The sequence below is a fragment of the Eptatretus burgeri genome, chromosome 4 (genome assembly GCF_056783735.1).
Source record: "Eptatretus burgeri isolate ZD-2024b chromosome 4, Ebu_testis_v1, whole genome shotgun sequence".
NCBI lineage: Eukaryota > Metazoa > Chordata > Myxini > Myxiniformes > Myxinidae > Eptatretus > Eptatretus burgeri.
In genome coordinates, this window is record NC_140964.1 from 127,632,106 (window position 1) to 127,652,034 (window position 19,929).

General features: G+C 44.4%; 3 protein-coding genes across 17 annotated transcripts in view; 1 reads left to right on the top strand and 2 right to left on the bottom strand.

The window, feature by feature from the left end:
• Positions 1–1,953, bottom strand: part of LOC147029069 (actin-like protein 6A) — a 181,069-nt gene extending 179,116 nt beyond the window's left edge. The window contains exon 1 of the mRNA XM_085879994.1: positions 1,936–1,953. The gene's annotated coding sequence lies outside the window, so the exon portion shown is untranslated. The remainder of the gene's footprint in view (positions 1–1,935) is intronic.
• Positions 1–5,809, top strand: part of LOC147029070 (guanine nucleotide-binding protein G(I)/G(S)/G(T) subunit beta-1) — a 97,139-nt gene extending 91,330 nt beyond the window's left edge. For 5 of the 7 annotated variants that reach the window (XM_085880003.1, XM_085880000.1, XM_085880004.1 and 2 more), the window contains 4 exons: positions 3,835–3,901; positions 4,037–4,238; positions 4,634–4,850; positions 5,396–5,808. In XM_085880003.1, the coding sequence (XP_085736129.1) occupies positions 3,835–3,901; positions 4,037–4,238; positions 4,634–4,850; positions 5,396–5,502 (593 nt within the window). In that variant the 3' untranslated portion in view covers positions 5,503–5,808. Of the gene's footprint in view, positions 1–3,834; positions 3,902–4,036; positions 4,239–4,633; positions 4,851–5,395 lie in introns of all 7 variants that reach the window. The other 2 variants (XM_085880001.1, XM_085879998.1) reach the window with 1 other exon arrangement.
• A 9,066-nt stretch (positions 5,810–14,875) lies between these two features.
• LOC147029071 (ATP-dependent chromatin remodeler CHD5-like) overlaps positions 14,876–19,929 on the bottom strand; it is a 77,358-nt gene continuing 72,304 nt past the window's right edge. For 8 of the 9 annotated variants that reach the window (XM_085880007.1, XM_085880013.1, XM_085880015.1 and 5 more), the window contains 4 exons: positions 19,700–19,895; positions 19,342–19,505; positions 19,101–19,224; positions 14,876–15,854 (listed from right to left, as the gene is read on the bottom strand). In XM_085880007.1, coding sequence (XP_085736133.1) covers positions 15,751–15,854; positions 19,101–19,224; positions 19,342–19,505; positions 19,700–19,895 — 588 coding nt within the window. In that variant the 3' untranslated portion in view covers positions 14,876–15,750. The remainder of the gene's footprint in view (positions 15,855–19,100; positions 19,225–19,341; positions 19,506–19,699; positions 19,896–19,929) is intronic. The other variant, XM_085880008.1, reaches the window with a different exon arrangement.

Genomic DNA, 19,929 nt, shown 5'->3' on the forward strand with positions numbered 1-19,929 from the left:
ATTTTTCTCAAACTTTAAAAAAGTGTAGTTGGACCCTGTTAATTCTCGGTCGACGATATATTGTTATGTGTATATATATATATATATATATATATATATATATATATATATATATATATATATATATATATATATATATATATATATATATATATATATATATATATATATATATATATATATATATATATATATATATATATATATATATATATATATATATATATATATATATATATATATATATATATATATATATATATATATATATATATATATATATATATATATATATATATATATATATATATATATATATATATATATATATATATATATATATATATATATATATTGTTATGTGTATATATATATATATATATATATATATATATATATATATATATATATATATATATATATATATATATATATATTGTTATGTGTATATATATATATATATATATATGTATATATATATATATATATATATATATATATATATATATATATATATATATATATATATATATATATATATATTGTTATGTGTATATATATATATATATATATATATATATATATATATATATATATATATATATATATATATATATATATATATATATATATATATATTGTTATATATATATATTGTTATATATATATTGTTATATATATATATATTGTTATATATATTGTTATATATATATATATATTGTTATATATTGCTATATATATTGTTATATTAACCAATTCTGCCATATAATATTTCAAAAGAATGATCTTTCTGAGCATTTTTCGGAATGATATGACATTCACTTAATTCTGTTCTCGAGTTAATGCATTTGACCTTTAATCGCAGGAATTTGTGATTTTGGTCTGTTCAGTCTATGCTAAATCTTTGCCCAGTTTCTTGATTATCGGCAGATTGGGCCATTATTGACAAGATCTATTCAGAAATCATAAGATCTGCATTTGCTTTTTCTTTCCATCATGAAATTGGAATAAATGACGTCAGTTTTCCTGTCGGAAATTCTCCAATCTTCATCATTATGTTTTGGCGATCGATTGTTGATTTTAAGTGGGATTCACAAAATAATTTTGGTTTTTAAGAGGGCTCCATAAAATAATTTTGAGGGATTTCTCCAGCTTTGTTTCGAATATATAAAGATTTTTAAATGTTCATATTTTCGGTCATTGTATTTTTTTTCGGGTCAAGTTTTTCACGTGGTATCCCAGTGGGGCCTGACAGTCATTTCCGAAGTCATATTTAAATAGTCATTCAGGAAAATACGTCTTTTTCTACACTCATTTCATTTCATGTGAAAACGTCGCTTTTGACATAATTTTCTGGGAAAATTTGACATCACAGAGAAATAATAATGTCAAGGATACTTTTGATGTGCCTTATTCATAGAACCTAAAGCAAAAAACCCCACTTCTTTCTCTGATGATTCATTCCAGAGTTTTAGTTTGAAACACAAATTTTCACCCTTTGATGACCTTGACCTTGACTTAGGTCATTGTTGGACACATAACACACTTTGGTTGACCCATGCGACTCTCCTATCAAGTTTGGCTAAATATACCCATGATGGTGTGGAAAGACAGATACACACAGAGATAGACATAGAGAGCTGGTCATTCTAATATTTCACGAATCCACTCCAGAGGTGAGGCATGAATCGATTCTTCGCCTGAAGATGTCACCATATTATTAGCCCTCTCATAGAAAGGGTCCCCCACATGAGGTTTTGCAGGGGGCCACCCACATACGTAGCAAAGGCTCTGGATATACAGGAATCCTGGAATGGCCTTTGTGTCACGATTCTTGAACAAGAATGTTCCAGGCAGTTTAACCAACACTTGCAGAGGTTTAAATCACTTTTTCTTTACTTTAAAACACTTCAAGTGCAATAGTAAAAACCATACCTTTCCCACCGACGACGACATGTCCCGCCAGACAGGGCAGCGCCGCTCTCGCCCGCTCGCAGTGGAGATGATGCGACACATGGGTGGAGCATAAACATGCATGAGGCAAGACGTGTGGAACATAATTTACATCTTACATTCAAACGTGGTTACATCACAACTGGTGCCTGCTCTGCTTATTTAAATGACTAACAACATGAGATAAGCTGTTCCGTCCTGATCCGTCCAGTGTACTCGTTCTTCCACGAGGCTAGACTATGTATCCAAAAAGAAAAGCTCGAGCCATTTCCAGTTGCAGATATTTCTCCAGACATTTTGAGCGATCCCGAACCACATCATTTACAATCTGGATGACCGACAAAATGCCGGACAGATGGTGATGTCACCAGCTTACGTCGGTGAGATGATTCATGATGATTATGATGATGATGATGATGATGATGATGATGATGATGTTGACTTCCACTAGATTTGTCCCCATCACCTCCAGGATTGTCATCAATTATCTCTGAATGCAAAATGTACAAGACGGTACCATTTTATAACGGTAGTAAAATTCAGATTATTTAGTTTTAGTCCATCCTACCTTGAGGCCTACTCATTGCACCACAAAGCAATGTAGTCACTGAAGTAAGGAAGGCCGAGACTATCCTCCTCAATCACAATCTTGGACCACATCCATGTCAGATGTGTCAATTGATGTTCAGTGAGATGATTTTTTTTGATCTCCTGATGCTGATGATGAGGTCTTCGTGTTATCCACCTTTCAGTAAGTTTTACAATTTCAACAGATTGTTGTTGCCATTTACTGTTGTTCATTTTTCCATTCTTGTCTGCCTGTTCTCCCACCCCCCCTTTCGCCCTCCATTGTTCCGTGATCCTTGACTCGTGTATAAAAATACAAAACAAACAAAACACTTGAACAGTATGATGCCAAAGAAAAAAACAACATACTGTGGATCATCATTTCATGTGTAGCGTGTGGCTGCTGCTTTGCATTATTGCTCGGAGTGCCGTCGATGCAGCGCCCCCTGTAGGTTAGGGCAGGAATTTGTAATTTGTTCACAGTGCCGGCAATAACCCTCATACGTTTCACGAGGGACATCATTGGGATCTGCAATGTCCACCAACTCGTGCTGGACACCCGGTTTGACACACATTCGTGGGACAATGCACTGTGTGATGTCATGCACAACCTATGAAACCCCAGGACGACCGTTTACAGCTGGATCGAGATTCAGACCCAGGCGAGACGGCTCAGAGGCGAGTGGCCGTACTTCTTGGTTATATCCTACCAGTCCAATACAGTTGATTGTTAACTATAACAACAAAGAAATCTCAAAGTTCCACACACAAAGCAAGTCACAGAGCTCAAGTTAAACTGTCCATCTTGTATACCCCGTGTTCCCCGCCCTATCCCTCTCTCTTCCACAGATCACCTCATGCCTCTGTTCCCCACCGTTTTGTGCTTCTCTATCCCGCCCCTCTTGTCTCCTGCTCCCCTTGTTGTATGTATGACGAGTGAAACGGTTTTATAATTTGAGGTTTTCCCTAGAAAGATGAAGCAAACCTCAGCACAGATGTTGTTGCTTTTCGATGTCATTTCCAGCCAGTCATACATTCTTACCCTGTGTGGGATGTGCTTCCTGATCCTATTAGACTGGAAGCCATGTTTTTGGTTCTGGGGAAACTTTCTTTTGACCGCATCACACGCCTTGCATTGCAGTGATCACTTTGCTCGAGGCTGTTTTGCACTGTTTTTTTGGAGTACAAGAGGAGTTACAGTTTGTACATGAGCTTTGGGGATATAGAGCACTTGCCATGTTGGAACACTTGAGGGTATCTCCCTTTACTTGTAGACGCATAATGAATGTCCTTTTGTCTCCTCCTTTTGGCCAGGCTACCTCTCCTGCTGCCGTTTCCTGGACGATAACCGGATCGTAACGAGCTCCGGAGACACCACTTGGTGGGTACAAGTTTTTGATCAATTACAGTGATTGAAAGGTACGACTCGAGTTCTGAGAATGAGTGTTGGAAATCTATCCGATTTGCTCGAGCCCGACCCTTCGAGCTTATCTGAATGACGTACGTCTGAGTGCAGCGCTCTGTGGGACATCGAGACCGGCCAGCAAACGACGGCTTTCATCGGGCACACGGGCGATGTGATGTCGTTGTCGTTGGCTCCCGACGCACGCAGCTTCGTTTCCGGGGCATGCGATGCATCCGCAAAGCTGTGGGACATCCGTGACGGCATGTGTCGGCAGACGTTCACCGGACACGAGTCGGACATCAATGCAATCTGCGTGGGTTATGATCTGTCTTTTACAAAGCTTTCCTTGTTTTTAAACTCCCATGATCTCCTGGTCAATGTTTTATTTATTTGTGTGAGGAGGGATGTAAGTAAGCTAAGGTGATGGGAGAGTGGAAAGTATCGGCTGGGGATAGAGGACAGTGGAGGAACCTAACTCTAGCAAAAGGTGGGGTCGCAGTGGCTTGCTACCATTAGGCCTCACCCCTTATCAATAGAAATGAGGTGGAAGGAGAAGAATTTTGTTTCCCACGAGCTAGTTTTGCCAAGAACTCTCCTAATGCATGGATGGGTTTAGGTTGTGTATTCGCTGAGCGGACCACGAGTGTCGTCATGCCCAAATCACATACATTAATTATTCCCGATTCGTTCCACCTCTACCCCTCCTAGTTCTTCCCAAATGGAAACGCGTTCGCGACCGGTTCCGACGACGCCACGTGCCGCCTCTTTGACCTGCGTGCTGACCAGGAGTTGCTGCTGTTCTCGCACGACAACATCATCTGTGGCATCACCTCGGTTGCCTTCTCCAAGTCCGGCCGCCTGCTCCTTGCTGGCTATGACGATTTTAACTGTAATGTCTGGGATTCCATGAAGGCCGAAAGGGCTGGTAGGTGCCGTCTGCCTTGATATGCTTATCCTCTCTTTTTCTTCCTTTCTCACTCTTGTTATCATGAAATTAATGTCCTATTTTCTTTCAATGTCATGTTTTGAAATCTCGATTTTATGGCTGAAAGATTTGGTGACATGAGTGTGGCAATGTCGTATATTTAGTTTTCCTTTCTCACTCACTGCTACCAATTTTGTATGACGATGCGGCAAGTATCACTGGGTTACACGTTGCCAGTGGCAGTCCAAAAACCGACTTGGCTTCACACGTTATTGTGCTGCCTTCAGCTGGATTTGAACCCACAATATCTGGAATTCTGGTCTCGTGTCCTCACCATTAGACCACCATCGTACTCTTAATATCTAATTATTGATGATAAAACGGACTTTTGAAAGTTTATTTGAACGCAGCCGCTCTCTCTTTCCTTCATTACGTTTTTGGTAAGAAATGGTGGCAATTCACCACCAACTATGAAACCTTATTTAGTAACTGATGTTGATTTGTTCTCTCTATCTCTCTTTGTTTCTTCTTTCCTCCATTTTCAGGTGTTCTTGCAGGCCACGATAATCGTGTCAGCTGTCTGGGAGTAACGGATGATGGGATGGCTATTGCGACTGGATCCTGGGACAGCTTCCTCAAAATTTGGAATTAGCATGGAGGGTTGGGGGGAGGGGGATGAATAATGTTGGAGTGGGGGATGGGGTAATTATAGTGGAGGAACAATGTCGAGTATAAAGTTCAATCCGATGCTACTTTGGTTTTAAAACCACTTTTTTCTCATTTCCCTTCAGGTTAAAATATCATTTTTAGCCTTTTTCTATTAGTTTTTTTTTGACCCTTTCTTTCATTTTTAATTTACATTTATCATTCATTCAATCTCTCTTCTCTATCGCTTTTTCACCCCCACATCTCTCTCGCCCACCCCCCCGTCTCTCTCTCTCTCTCTCTCTCTCTCTCTCTCTCTCTCCCTCTCTCTCTCTCTCTCTCTCTCTCTCTCTCTCTCTCTCTCCACCGTCTCTCTCTCTCTCTCTCTCTCTCTCCACCGTCTCTCTCTCTCTCTCTCTCTCTCTCCACCGTCTCTCTCTCTCTCTCTCTCTCTCTCTCTCTCTCTCTCTCTCTCTCTCTCTCTCTCTCTCTCTCTCTCTCTCTCTCTCTCTCTCTCTCTCTCTCACCCCACCCTTCTCTCACCCCTTTCAACCCCACTCACAATCTGTCACTTGTCCCTCTCCTCCTCCCTCCTCCTCCCTCGCATCACTCACCCTTCCCTTCTCCTGTTTTTCTTTTCTCTGCATCTGCAGAAATTACTTCTTTATTTAATCCTGATTTATTTATTTTTCATATTCTGCAATGCAAACTCCCACCTTCCACTTCAGTTGATTGACTTTACTTACTGTTCATGAGACATGCAATACAGCAACCCCATCGCCTCCACTCGCATCGAGCAGTTTATAATGATCATTGCTTGCGGACCCTTTGGCTGCAGGGTCTGTGACACCCGACTCTCTACCTTTATTTTTTACTCTGTTGGTTTTATAACCATCCTTCTGTATGTCTGTCCTTCCTCTCTCTCTGTTTCACTATTTTTCTCCACCCCTCGATGTATTTTAACATCTGGTTGAACCACATCAGTGAGGTGGTTGTCCTATGGTTAATCTGTGGTTGTGCTCAAAGCTCAGTTTCACATCAATTTAACGTTTTTATGTTGAAGTCTCGTCGTGACCATATTGTCCACATTTGATCATCATTCATAACCATCGATCTTTGAGTCATTCCCTCTCTTTGTCTGAAGTCACCTTTTAATGTCAGTGATTCATTCACTCATGGATGTTGATTATGTTTTTATTTATTTTTTTCACACCTCCCTCGTCATATGTCCTCCAGTCTTACACACTGAGCGAAACGTACCTTGTGCACCTGATTTTGTTCGCTAATTCTGTCTGCCGATGACGGCATCAAGTCCGAGACCAATGTTCTGATCCACATTTGCAAATCGATGTAACCATTTGGGGGGGGGATTTGACCTTCCTTTTTGGGTCGGGATCTCTGTTACTTTTCTCTGGAGATCTCCCATCGTCTTTGCTCAAATCCAGTTCCTCGAGTCATCACGAACCCACCAGTTCCTTCATTCCACCATTGGGAAACAAACTTTTGTACACTTTTAATCACACAATAGACTTGGGAGAAAGTTCTTTTTCCAATTTGTTTTTATGTCAGAGTTTTCTTGTCTAATTAAGTCGTTTGCTGCAGCATTTAACTATTGGCCAAGTCTGTTTCTGTTTTTGACTCGTCGTGGGACTCCTCTCGCCTTCCCACGGATTTGTCGGCTCCGCCAGCCATGACCGACAGTCTGCGAGCCAGCCTCCAGAAACAACAAGGCATGCGGTCGCTCGGCTGGTCAACCCTCTCGATAGAACAGATCGCAGTCCCCTTCTCTCGAAGGTCGACCTTTCGCAGGCCGGTAGCTAATGCACGTGCCGTGCTTTCCTTTACACAAGCTGGTATCTGAACTTGGTGCTATGGAACCAGCCCACCTCCATATTCCACTTCCCTCAACAGCAAGAGTGTAGCTATAAGCAGGCTGTCTACAAACTGGCTTCCAATAAAAACATGTCACCAATGGGATGCGAGTGTGAACTTTTATAAATAAATAAATAAATAAATAGAACCTTTTTATTTTATTGATTTTTAATCTGTCAGAAGTTACTTATTTGCAGGCAATGAAATGGTTGAGGTTCCCTGTCGGTGTAATTTGTTTTCATTCTTCATTGTGCAAATACGTTGAAACGTTGACCGTGGTTAGCTGCAGTCATTTGCTGAAAGTACGACTCCATGGTTACTTTAGCGGTCCCAGTTATTTGCACATTAATGTGGGTTCAGCCACGATGAACTGGCAGAACGTGTTTTTTTGGCTGAAGTCTTTCACAAATCCGTTGGCCAGGCTTGTCTGTTCGAATGAAGGTGGTAGGAATTTGTAAGTGGTTCAGGATGCCAGCGATGGCTTGCCTACTCTTCATGAAGGACACCGTGGGATCTTTGACATCCACCAACTGATGCCGGCAGATGGGACGCTCATTTAACGTCCATCCGAGGGATGGCACGCACAATGATGAATCGCCATGCCTGTGAAACTCGAGGATGATGGTTTATAGCTGTGTTGGGATTCAAACCCAGGCTAGACAGCTTAGAGGGGAGATGGGAGAGTGCGTGCCATCTCTCATTGAATTACAATCGTCTCTGACGAAGATGTGGTGTTGAGGTGTGGGCCAGTTGTCCGTCATTTCCTTCCACATTTTGATATCCTCTGAATTCCAGAATGCCTGTGCTCTGTTACCATGGTATCAAAGGACTGACATCAACAATATTATGGGTAACTACAGTACTGCCCAAAAGCTGGACAGCTGACCTGTTGGACATTTGGGGGCACTTCTTTCTTCTTGAAGTCACATCGAATGGCCACAAACATTTTACGTTTCAGATCTCCACGGTGCAAACCCACCCAAAGCGTGAGATTGTGCTGCCTTCTGGTGCAGGAGAAAACTGCACCGCTTCACATATTGGGACAATATTGCAAAGCACCACTTATTTATTTATTTTTTGAATGGCCATATGCATCACCACTCCATGTTTCCCATAAACACTCAATTCTTACACTTCGAAGTCTGGTATCAGAGATTGTGCTGTGGAGTCCTTCAAGGATAATAATTATATATAAATATAAATAAATAAATAACAGCGTTTTTGTGTTTTCGAGATGATCGAGGAGTTTCTTCTCTGCGTTTTTGTTTGGAGTTGTACAAACTAGTGATTTGCAGCGTTTGCTTCCTTAAGCTTGTTAATTCCAGAGATTTTTTTTTTGTCTTCAACTCATTCTGTCACTTGTACATTCTCTCTGTCTCTCTCTCTCTCTCTGTCTCTCTCTCTCTCTCGTGTGAATTAACTGGCATTGAGTCCAAGGAGGAAAAAGCCGATGAATGTTGTTGTCAAGCTTTTGTGACTTCATCCAACCACAACCTTCCACTTGTTGAGGGGTAGTTTGTGATTCCGATATAAACCCCCTCCCTCTTTCATGTGATTGCGGTTATCGTTTGCTGCAGTAGACGGTTTACATGTGTCTGTGTTGTTATTTAATAAAGGTGACACTTTGCTTGTCAGTTTGGATTTTTGGTTAAACTTATTATTCATGGCATCAACGTTTTTGAGAACGGATTTAAAAGGTAAGGGGATAAGACAGCTGTTCTGATGTGTCCCAGAACCCTCCCCCCTACTGCCATTAATAACGCCGTTTAATCTTCGTGCAGAACGAGGAGTTTTGAGACCCAGCTCGGGTGGACACCGTCACACGCGAACACCTCTCCTCTCTTTCAATCCACTATGGGAAGCCTCCGTGCACCCATCATGCTTTATTCTCAAGGATTCCTGTTGTTGTTGTAACATGATAACCTCGAGAGTTCATCGAGCCCCTTACCCCCAATAGTGTGAAGAAAAAGGATATGAAAAACAGTGCTCGGTGTCGCCATATTTGTCTGAATGGTGAATCTCACGGTAACTCTGCCCTCAGCGCACATTTCCTAAGAGCTGCTCAACGGAAGGGTTTCGAAAGTGCCAGTAAGGTGATGTGTGTTCCACAAGTGTTCAAGTAGATATACAATTCAAATTAAATAAAATATTTTAAAGGTTGAAGAAATAACAACAAAAAAAACCATTGAATTGGACGTTTACCATGAAATTGCGTGTACACACAACCCTATCTGTCCAACGCGTTTACATGAGGTCTTCGTGCCTGTTTGTGTCCTTCAGAACGTCAATAAAAAAACAGTAATCTCATGGTTTGAATTTTTTTTTGACTACCAGACAGGTAGACAGTAAAAATCTCTCACTCCTCTGCATATGTGTGATTGTGATGGATTCAGAGACAAAGTACTGTTAAACGGCAAACTTGTCTTCCTATTCGTGTTCAAAATATAACATTCAATTTAAATCGATTACTCCTCCACCATAAACTGACGTTTGTGCACGGACGCAAGTATAGACAAACTGAATCGATTGCAATTGTTTAACCCCGCTTGTCGCTTCACGTGCACGGAGTTAAAAAAACAAAATAAAACATGGTTGGTAACCGAGTAATCATTTTAATTGGTTAGAATAAATGATTTACCGAGAACAAAAATGTGTCCGTTAAAACAGATGCCTGTTCATGCACAGGAGGAAAGAAAAGAAGAAGAGGAATCACGACTGAGCTTTAATGTAACGTTCCAATGGTCTCTCTCTTTCGAGTGCAGCCAGATGGCTGCTGGTTGCATCATTGGTTAGGGGCACGGCTATGCCGTTGATGCAATGTCCCTATTTCCTGTGCACTGGTACTCATTTTGCCGACCTCAGAAGGATGACAGGCTGAGTCAACCCCACCTGGTATTAATTCAGCAGCCAACAGGGCTTGAACTCAGGACCCGAGGATCCCAAGTCAGCCACCCTAAACGCTAAGGCAACACCAGGCTTGTTTCAATCAATGGTATGACAGCAGGAACGCTTTAGAATAATACGTGACGGCCACTGGAGGACAACACGTAATTGTATATAGACCATAGTAATACTTCCTGAAATACAAGAACACGAAAGCACACAGTCAACAACCACAATGACAGATACGTGTTATGGAAGATCCTTTTTTTCACGTTTCATTTCATTTTACATCCTAAGATGCACAGATGGATATGCAATACGTTTGTGAAGTGCAACATGCTGTCGTTTGATTAACCCAGTCGGCGAAAGGACGGGTCGGCACACCTAGTCTGTATACATATATATATGGCCCGTGGAGAGAAAACAAATTAACCGAGGATTAGAGTCGTAGTGACGCATGAGGGCCAAACGGAGCCGATTGAGCTCTCCTCGCTAAGCTGCCTCCAGGTGCTAAGCCCTGCTGAACGAGCACATCGGTGTGAGAGGGTCATCCAGCCAGGCCATCTGCCAGCAAGCACTCCCACCTATCCCCATTCCACATCTTCCAGGTTTTTGTACTAAATTAAAAATTTTTTTTAAAAGTACAAGTGAGGAGTGACACCGGTGTGATTTCAATCTCTTATTCAAGTGGACCACCGAGATCAAAACCGTTACGTCTTCGCCAAGAGGGTCAGTTCAACGGGTGTTAAAGGAGGAGTGATCAATTGTGGTCAAGAACTCATCCACAAAACACGAGTGTGTGTGCTTTGGAATCCAGTGCATGATTCTGCCAAATCCAGACACTACAAACTTGTCCTAAATGACAGAGACATTTGTTTTCTACACCTGGAAGTCTACAAGAACATGCAACAGAAGGTCCAAAAGAACTGTACCAAGAGTAATATTGGAGGCAATTTGACGAAAGGGAAGGTAAGCAAGGTTACATTACATCGCTAAAAACAGTAGGTTTCCTGTTTGGAACGATTTTCTGATTTCCAAGCAGATGGAAGATGGATGACATGACCCAGCGCAAATGATAGAGCGAGGGAGAGCGAGCGAGAGAGAGAGAGAGAGAGGGTGAGAGAGCGAGAGAGAGCGAGAGAGAACGAGTGAGCAATAGAGAGCGAGAGAAAGAGTGAGCATGAGCGAGCGAGAGAACGAGCAAGAGAGCGAGCGAGAGAGAGCGAGAGTGAGCGAGAAAAAGAGTGAGCATGTGCGAGCGAGAGAGACCGAGCGAGAACGAGTGAGCAAGAGAGAACGAGTGAGCAAGAGAGAGCTAGAGTGAGCGAAAGTGAGCGAGAGAGAATGAGTGAGCGGGAGAGAGAGCGAGCGGGAGAGAGAGCACGAGCGGGAGAGAGAGAGAGAGACAGAGAGCGAGAGCAAGAGAGAGAGAGAACGAGAGAGAGCGTGCGAGCGAGCGCGAGCGAGCGAGAGTGCGAGAGAGAGTGCGCAAGAGAGCGAGCGGGAGAGAACGAGTGAGCAAGAGAGAGAGCGACAGTGAGTGAGAGAAAGAGTGAGCGGGAGAGCGAGCGAGCGAGAGAGGGAGAGCGAGCGAGCGAGAGACGGAGAGCGACAGAGCGAGAGAGAGAGCGAGCGCGAGAGAGAGCGCGAGAGAGAGAGAGCGCGAGAGAGAGAGAGCGCGAGAGAGAGGGAGCGAGAGAGAGCGAGCGAGCGAGCGAGCGAGAGAGAGAGAGAGAGAGAGAGCGAGAGAGAGAGAGCGCGAGGGAGAGAGAGAGCGCGAGGGAGAGAGAGAGCGCGAGGGAGAGAGAGAGCGCGAGGGAGAGAGAGAGCGTGAGGGAGAGAGAGAGCGTGAGGGAGAGAGAGAGCGTGAGGGAGAGAGAGAGCGCGAGGGAGAGAGAGAGCGCGAGGGAGAGAGAGAGCGCGAGGGAGAGAGAGAGCGCGAGGGAGACAGAGAGCGCGAGGGAGACAGAGAGCGCGAGGGAGACAGAGAGCGCGAGGGAGACAGAGAGCGCGAGGGAGACAGAGAGCGAGAGCGCGAGGGAGAGAGAGCGCGAGAGAGCGAGAGCGTGAGAGAGAGAGCGAGAGAGCGAGAGCGTGAGAGAGAGAGCGAGAGAGAGAGTGTGAGAGAGAGAGAGAGAGCGCGAGAGAGAGAGAGCGAGAGCGCGAGAGAGAGCGCGAGAGAGAGCGAGAGAGAGCGAGAGAGAGCGAGAGCGCGAGAGAGAGAGCGAGAGAGAGAGAGAGAGCGAGAGCGGGAGCGAGAGGGAGAGCGAGAGAGAGCGAGAGAGCGAGCGAGCGTGCGAGAGAGCGAGAGCGAGAGCGAGAGCGAGAGCGAGAGAGAGAGAGAGAGAGAGAGAGAGAGAGAGAGAGAGAGCGAGAGAGCGAGAGAGCGAGAGAGAGAGAGAGAGAGAGAGAGAGAGCGAGAGAGAGAGAGAGAGAGAGAGAGAGAGAGGGAGAGAACGAGAGAGAGAGAGAGAGAGCGAGAGAGAGAGAGAGCGAGAGAGAGAGAGAGAGAGAGAGAAAGCGCGAGAGAGAGAGAGAAAGCGCGAGAGAGAGAGAGAAAGCGCGAGAGAGAGAGAGAAAGCGCGAGAGAGAGAGAGAAAGCGCGAGAGAGAGAGAGAAAGCGCGAGAGAGAGAGAGAGAGAGCGCAAGAGAGAGAGAGAGCGCAAGAGAGAGAGCGCGAGGATAGAGAGAGAGCGTGAGAGAGAGAGAGAGCGCGAGGATGGAGAGAGAGAGCGAGAGCGCAAGAGAGAGAGCGCAAGAGAGAGAGCGCGAGGATAGAGAGAGAGCGTGAGAGAGAGAGAGAGAGAGCGCGAGGATGGAGAGAGAGAGCGAGAGGATGGAGAGAGAGAGCGAGAGCGCGAGAGAGAGTGAGAGCGCGAGAGAGAGAGAGAGAGCGAGAGAGCGAGAGCGCGAGAGAGAGAGAGAGCGAGAGCGCGAGAGAGAGAGAGAGAGCGAGAGCGCGAGAGAGAGAGAGAGAGCGAGAGCGCGAGAGAGAGAGAGAGAGAGAGAGAGAGAGAGAGAGAGAGAGAGAGAGAGAGAGAGAGAGAGAGAGAGAGAGAGAGAGAGAGGGAGCGAGAGGGAGAGAGAGGGGCAGAGGGGGTTTGTACGACACGTGATGCCGTCTGGTTCAGAAGCGGAGTCCAAGTCGGCGGTTGAAAGAACCTTCTCCATATTCTCAGGTGCAAACCACAGGAGCAGTTGGGAATGACAGGGAAGGATGGGAACACGGAGCAAGGGGTTGGGGACACGATATTTTGAAGCAAACACAGAGTTGAGGCATTTGGTCTTCTCATGAGTGGAGTCGGTTGCTATGCCGTTTGAAGTGAGGAATGGATGGAAGGGGAGCATGCACCAGAAACAGACGAACAATGTGCCACCAGGTTTTTGAGGCGGGAGACCAACCCTTCAAGATCCCCTTTGAAGACACTTTAAACTCCTCAAGACCTTAACACACCCTTCGGACTCATTTTTACCCTCACACGAGTACCCAAAAAAAGAAAAGAAAAAGGAAGAGTGAGAGTATAATAGTCCGTTAAAAGGAGATGATGGAAACCACACTTCAGGGAAGGTGCACAGGTGAAAATTTCAGTAAAGTTTGTGTGGGATAGCACCAAAAAAAAAAAAAGGAACAAGAAGAAACCCCAACAATACTTTAATTAATTTAAGGTATTCACCGACTTGGGATGCACTTTCCCACTTGATGTGGACGTGTTCGCATTCCTCCAGCAGACCACCTTGTAAAAGTTTTAATGTTTTACTTTTTCTTTTTAGAATACTGAATCTTTAGAATCTTTTTGGAGGCCCTTCTGGAGTCTTCGATACGAACACAGCCAGTGCATGACATCGTATCTAAATCACCAGATTGGCCAACTTATCGACAGGTAATCGCCCTCACCACACTGTAAAAGTAATCGATTGCCAATTCCAATAAGATCGATGGCTTTGTTGAGTAGAAATGAAATTATTCCCGTTCCACCCTCTGTTATCTCGATTGCAATCACCTCAATTTTTAGGATGTCTATGAAAGCCCAAAAGCAAGATTGGGCTGACTGTGCTGTGCATACTTTGAGGCCATCCTTTCACGTCGAAGCTGTCCAGCCTGGGTTCGAATCCCGACCCAGATATAAACCGTCATCCTGGTGTTTCGCAGGCAGGGTGATCAATCGATGCGTGTGCCATCCCTCGGATGGGCGTTAAACGGAGTGTACAGTCTGCCGACATTAGTTGGTGGACCTTAAAGTTCCCACCTGGTTCTGCGTGAAGCTTTGCCTGCATCTTGAACAAATTACAACAAAAATTAAAAGTAAATCGTTTCACATTCAGCCAATGATCAGCATTTCTCTGTATCGTGGAAAGGACCGGATGTTTGGGGTCATGTTGTACTTCTCTCCGTAAATCTGGACCAAAGGCGGTTCAAATGAATAACCAAGTATGGTATTATACCCCTCTTCCAACCACCCACTACTCACATCTCACATCAGCCACAAAAATCACCCCCCAAGCTACTTCTGCCCCCCCCCTTCCTGAAAAGTAATTCGATGTGAAGTCAGCACCAACGTTTAAAGTCGGTATGATCAGCTTCTGGAGCAAATGGCCCAAAAACACAAGGAAGTGAAATCACAGTGTTAAGCAGCAAAAGCAAAGCTTTTTATAAGACTGATTTATTAGCCATGTAAAACATATGTAATGCAAATATCAAAATAACTGAACAAGGGCTGACAGTCAATAGTCACCATTAAATAAGACAGGTGTGGGGGTGGGGGGGGGACAGGAGAGGGGAGACAAACAAATGGCTGGGGGCATTAAGGTTAGTCCACCAACCAAAGTACATCAGTTAATCAGGCTTGGAAATTCAAACTCGTTCACCGTGGCATTAAAGCACGAGTTAGCAAGCGAGAACCAGTGCTCAAAACTTGCTAGGCCAAAACGAGCTCGCTTTGTCAACGATCACAAAAGTTGTTACATTCGAGAGTTTGTGCGGCAAGTTCGCAAAACAAATGCGCAGCGCTTCAGCCAGGTGAATGTATCATCCCAAAATAGGAAACTTCAAAGCCTGTCCGGAAAGCCCAAAAAAAATTTACACAAGTTTCAACTGCAATTTCATTCCCTCATTTGTTAACGCGAAAAGGGGGGGAGGAGAGGGCGGGCTGTGGCGGAAGAGGGGGAGGGGGGGGATACATGTACAATATCGCCCGGTCGTTCCCAAAACGCCGAAGGAAACTGCCAAAGCATTTATGTCTCTCCTTGGCAGCAAGTCGAGTTGCACGCATTGTCAAAACAATAAAATAATAACAACAATAACAACAAAAAGTATGGGCAGGACAAACTTCAGGTCACTCACTTTATGAGCGAGGATGTTCGCACTAAGGTCCACTTCCGCTCAGCAGCCTTTCTACCCATAACATCCATCGATTTCAATGTTCTCGTGAAGGAAGTTTCAAAGAAACAAAAAAATTTTTTTTGGTGCTCACGTTCATAATTCTTTCAAGCAACACCAGGATCAATCCAGGCATATGATGTCACCGGCTCCTTTTCGCTGCTCTGCGCCGTCCTTCAGGCCATCACACTTTTTATCGGCAGAAGCAGACACTCCGTTGACTGCCACTGCAGAGAACAAAGGGATGAGGAGGATGAGGATGAGGATGAGGATGAGGATGAGGATGAGGAAGAGGATGAGGATGAGGATGAGGAAAAGAAGAAAGAGAGACCAAACAGCTAAGCTACATTCCAACGAGGCAACTCCACGATGGACGCGCGAACCCTTTCCTCTGAAACCAGATGTGCGTGTTGCCATTGTTGCATTAACCCGTTACGGAATGTTTCCGATCATTGCGTACAAAATTAACGAAAAACATTGATCAGACGATGGACACTTAACTTTAAACACTAAAAGTGTAATGAAAAACGTTTAAATGATTACCTGGTATTATGAGAATCGATAAAGACGAGGGACTGAAGCCGACAGACAAGTGAGTCGATACCAAGTGTGTCGTCAGTTCCTCTTTATGTTGATGTTTTGGTTTTTTTGCATTCATCCAAATCACAAACTCAAAAAACATTGATGAACACCCACTGGAGGAATTAATTAATTCCTCTAAATTCTGAGACCATTAAAAAAAAAATCATAATAATAATAAAAAAATAAAAACCAGCAGAAAATAAACAATATATTTGTCTTTTTCTGCAAAATGGTAGACTGTACCGTCCCAGCTGATCAATACCTGCCTTCACAACCCCCTCTACTGGTCAATAAATATTCGTCCCTTTCCTTTTACAAGGTGGAAGGCTGCCAGCAACCACCCGTGACAGTGCCACCACCTGTCCCTTAGGAGCTTGTGCAAGTTTTCTGCCAGAAAGATAGAGGACCGACTGAACCCGGGTGTAGCGCCTCGGGAGGCCGCACCATCCGGCGCATGGCTTTGGGTCCCCCTTCTCTTTCAGTTCGCGACTGGAGCCGCGTTGAGCACAGGATTCCAGGAGGCCCTTCCGGGGCCACCAGTTTGCACCTTTCATGGCATCTGGAACGTTCCTCGTTTGTCTGCAACACCCTGAAGCCCCTTGGCCCCTCAATTTTACTGTGGGCCAATCATCTGTGACACCCCGTCCCTACATTCCCCAATCTTCTTTCTTGCTTTTCCACCGAGGAGGCTCTTTTAGTTTTCAGGCTTGACTCTTCCCCGACGGTGTTCATAAAATATTTTAAACACTCCCCCAACCCTCAAAGACCTTCATTTTTTCCTCTTCCCATTTTCTCACCTTCCAATTTATCCCCATTAAGCACATTATATCCACGGCTCTTCAGACGTGTCAAGTGTGAAAAAGACGGCCTGTCCATACCGCATGTCACATACAAGCCATGTGAGGAAACGAACAAGAAAGAAAAGAAGAAGAATATTCTGTCTCCCCACAAACTCAGAATAACTTTTTTTTTTTACTTTTTAGCGAACGGACTCTGCTACGAGGCACAGATTAGCTCGAGAAAAGACGATGTGGGAGTTGTTGAAAAGGTCAAAGTGCAGCAGAGCAACATGAACGTTCAGGGTTTCAAGAAGTCTTTACAAAGTCTACCAGCTCGTAGGCTCCATCGGTATTGATATACCGGTTGAGTCATACCGGCCGGTAGAGAGCGGTATATTGATTTTTTTTTTACGCAGGTTCCAAAAATACGCAATGGTCCGATGGTCCATTGCGTATCCATAAATGACGTACACATCATTGACACTTGATAATTTTTCAAAGTATTCCCAAACACTCCCCCCCCCCCATCATGAGAATGGTCATTTTACTTCCACCTTCAACTTGTATTAAAAATGATATTGTTTTTTGAAGTGATATCAGTGCTGGTAATCGACACAGGTCGACAATCGAGATGCATCGCTATCGCAGCACCGGGATGACGATCACGGAGCGCTGTACCGGTATCGCTTTCATGGATCACCGACTTGACACAGGGTTTCTCAAGCACACCTGAATCATATGAATAACCAATTGGCAAATGCTTTACAATCGACCACGAGGGCAGAGAAAAACGCGATTGCTTGTACGGAGCTGATGAGCTCGGATGTTGTGGTTTAAAAGTTACACGTACCACACTTACTTCCTGGTATGCCTCATACGTTCCACCGTTCCTGTTCCATGTTTCGCCGAGTGTATCAAAGGTTTTAAAATCATATACGGTATTTAAAGATTGTAAACACCTTTCTTCGAGTTGTTGGTGATGTACTGGTTTTTTTTTCTATGTACCAGTATATTTAGCATTCCAACACCGGTACATCGACCTAGAAAAATATATTGATATAACCGGCATAGATATATCGCCGGACTCTACCAGTAAGCAAGCTATCTTGTCAAGAACAAAAGGTGTACTAAACCAGGTGCTCTTTCACTCAGAGAGTACTTGATGCACGAAATAGTGTCACTGCACAGGTAATAGCAGCAGAAACGGAAGATCGGTGTAAAATGGTATTAGATAAGTACCGAGAAGCATTGGAGATAGAGCAGTGCAGGGATATTGGTACGACTTGTAGTTAGCTTGTGTGTGGATGGGTGATTGTATACCAGCGTCATGCTTGTGGATGTCGACAAAAGGGTCTCGTCAAAAGGTGAATGCGCTGTCTGTATTGGTCTTTTGCTCATCCTACAATTCCCTTAGTAACCCACTTACCACACATTGTAAACTCATGGCTTTGCAATTCAGGTGAACATATACTGACGTTTACCAATGTCGATCACCTGCATGCGATTCAAGTGCAAGCTAATTAAAAAAAACAAGCACGAGAGCGAGGTCAATGACGCGCCGTCGCAAATTCCAACGCTTCCCACCTAAAGCAAAGCTGAAAGACGGCAAAATGTTCTGCCAGGTATGACTTGATATCAAATTTTGAGCTAAAAATATTTTTTCCCACTTTGACCCACCCCCTGGAGACATGAACCCGGGGGGCAAATCCCAAAAAATTGTTACATATTCCATGTATCCCTAATGTTGATTGCAAATACAAAGTTTCATTAAATGAAAGTTTTAAAATGTGCCCGTAATCGCAAGTTTTGCTATTCGACTTTTCAACCCAGCCCCGAGGGCCACAAGGGGCAGAGCCAAAAGTGATACTGGTCTCAAGTTCTTGCCATATGGTGATCATGACCAACAAGTTTGGGGAATTTCTGCACAACTGTTTAGGAGGAAACAGCGTGACAGACGGACAGAGCCGATTACATTATCCCCTCGTTTTTTTTGTTTAAATGAAAAGCACGAGGACAATAAAATGAGTAAAATACCACGAAAGACTCGGCCTTTTCAAAACCAAAGCACTAACTGCAACACAAGCATTCAGGTAACTGCAAACAGGCACAGACCTGTAGCGTAAGGACCGCTGGGCATTTGGCTGAAGTTCACCACGGACTGATTGGCACCACCTGCCACCGAGCGAACAGGGGGCGTAGACCCATTGCTGCTTCCACTGCTAATGGCTTGCTGCTGCTAGAGAGCAGAAAAATAACCAAAACAAAATAAATAAAAAATCAGCAAACTGTGGACAAAAATGGTGAATCATGGGAAGGCGGACGGATAAGCAGAACAGGTAGTGTGGGATCACACCTGTGGAGGCTGAGCCTCCCCCGTGCGACTTGCCAATCGGCTGAGGATGCTTCGTTCGGACATTTGGAGCCGCGCAGCCACCGGCGGGATGCGGGAAAGTGTGGAAGGCAGGCGTGTTACGTCTGCCTTCATGTCGCTTAGCAGTTCTTCCAACTGGTTCAGCACTGTGGATTGAAGGGATACAGCTTAGTGTACCGTCGCGTGGTCTGCCAAAGACTCGGGAATAACACGGAATGCAAATATTGGAACCAATGCATGAAGTAGAATGAATGGTTAGCAGTGTCACAGGCCAATTCTAATGAATTCTACACCAGGTTACCGTTTCACTATTCGGGTGAAGGCAAGAGGACTGGTGTACCTTTGTGCAGCACTGCATTAGCAGGCTTGTTCCCAGCCAAACTCTCCTTGGCCAGATGCTGATGGCTCTCAGCGAGACACTCCACCTCTGAGAAACGTGCATTCAGGGCCATCGCGGGGTGCGAGGGGTCTTGCGCCATGTTCAAGTATGCAGCTCGACGCAGTTGTTCCTCAATGACGAGAGCCTGCTCCAGAAGCTGAGGGTGGGAGCACATGACAAATACATCACCT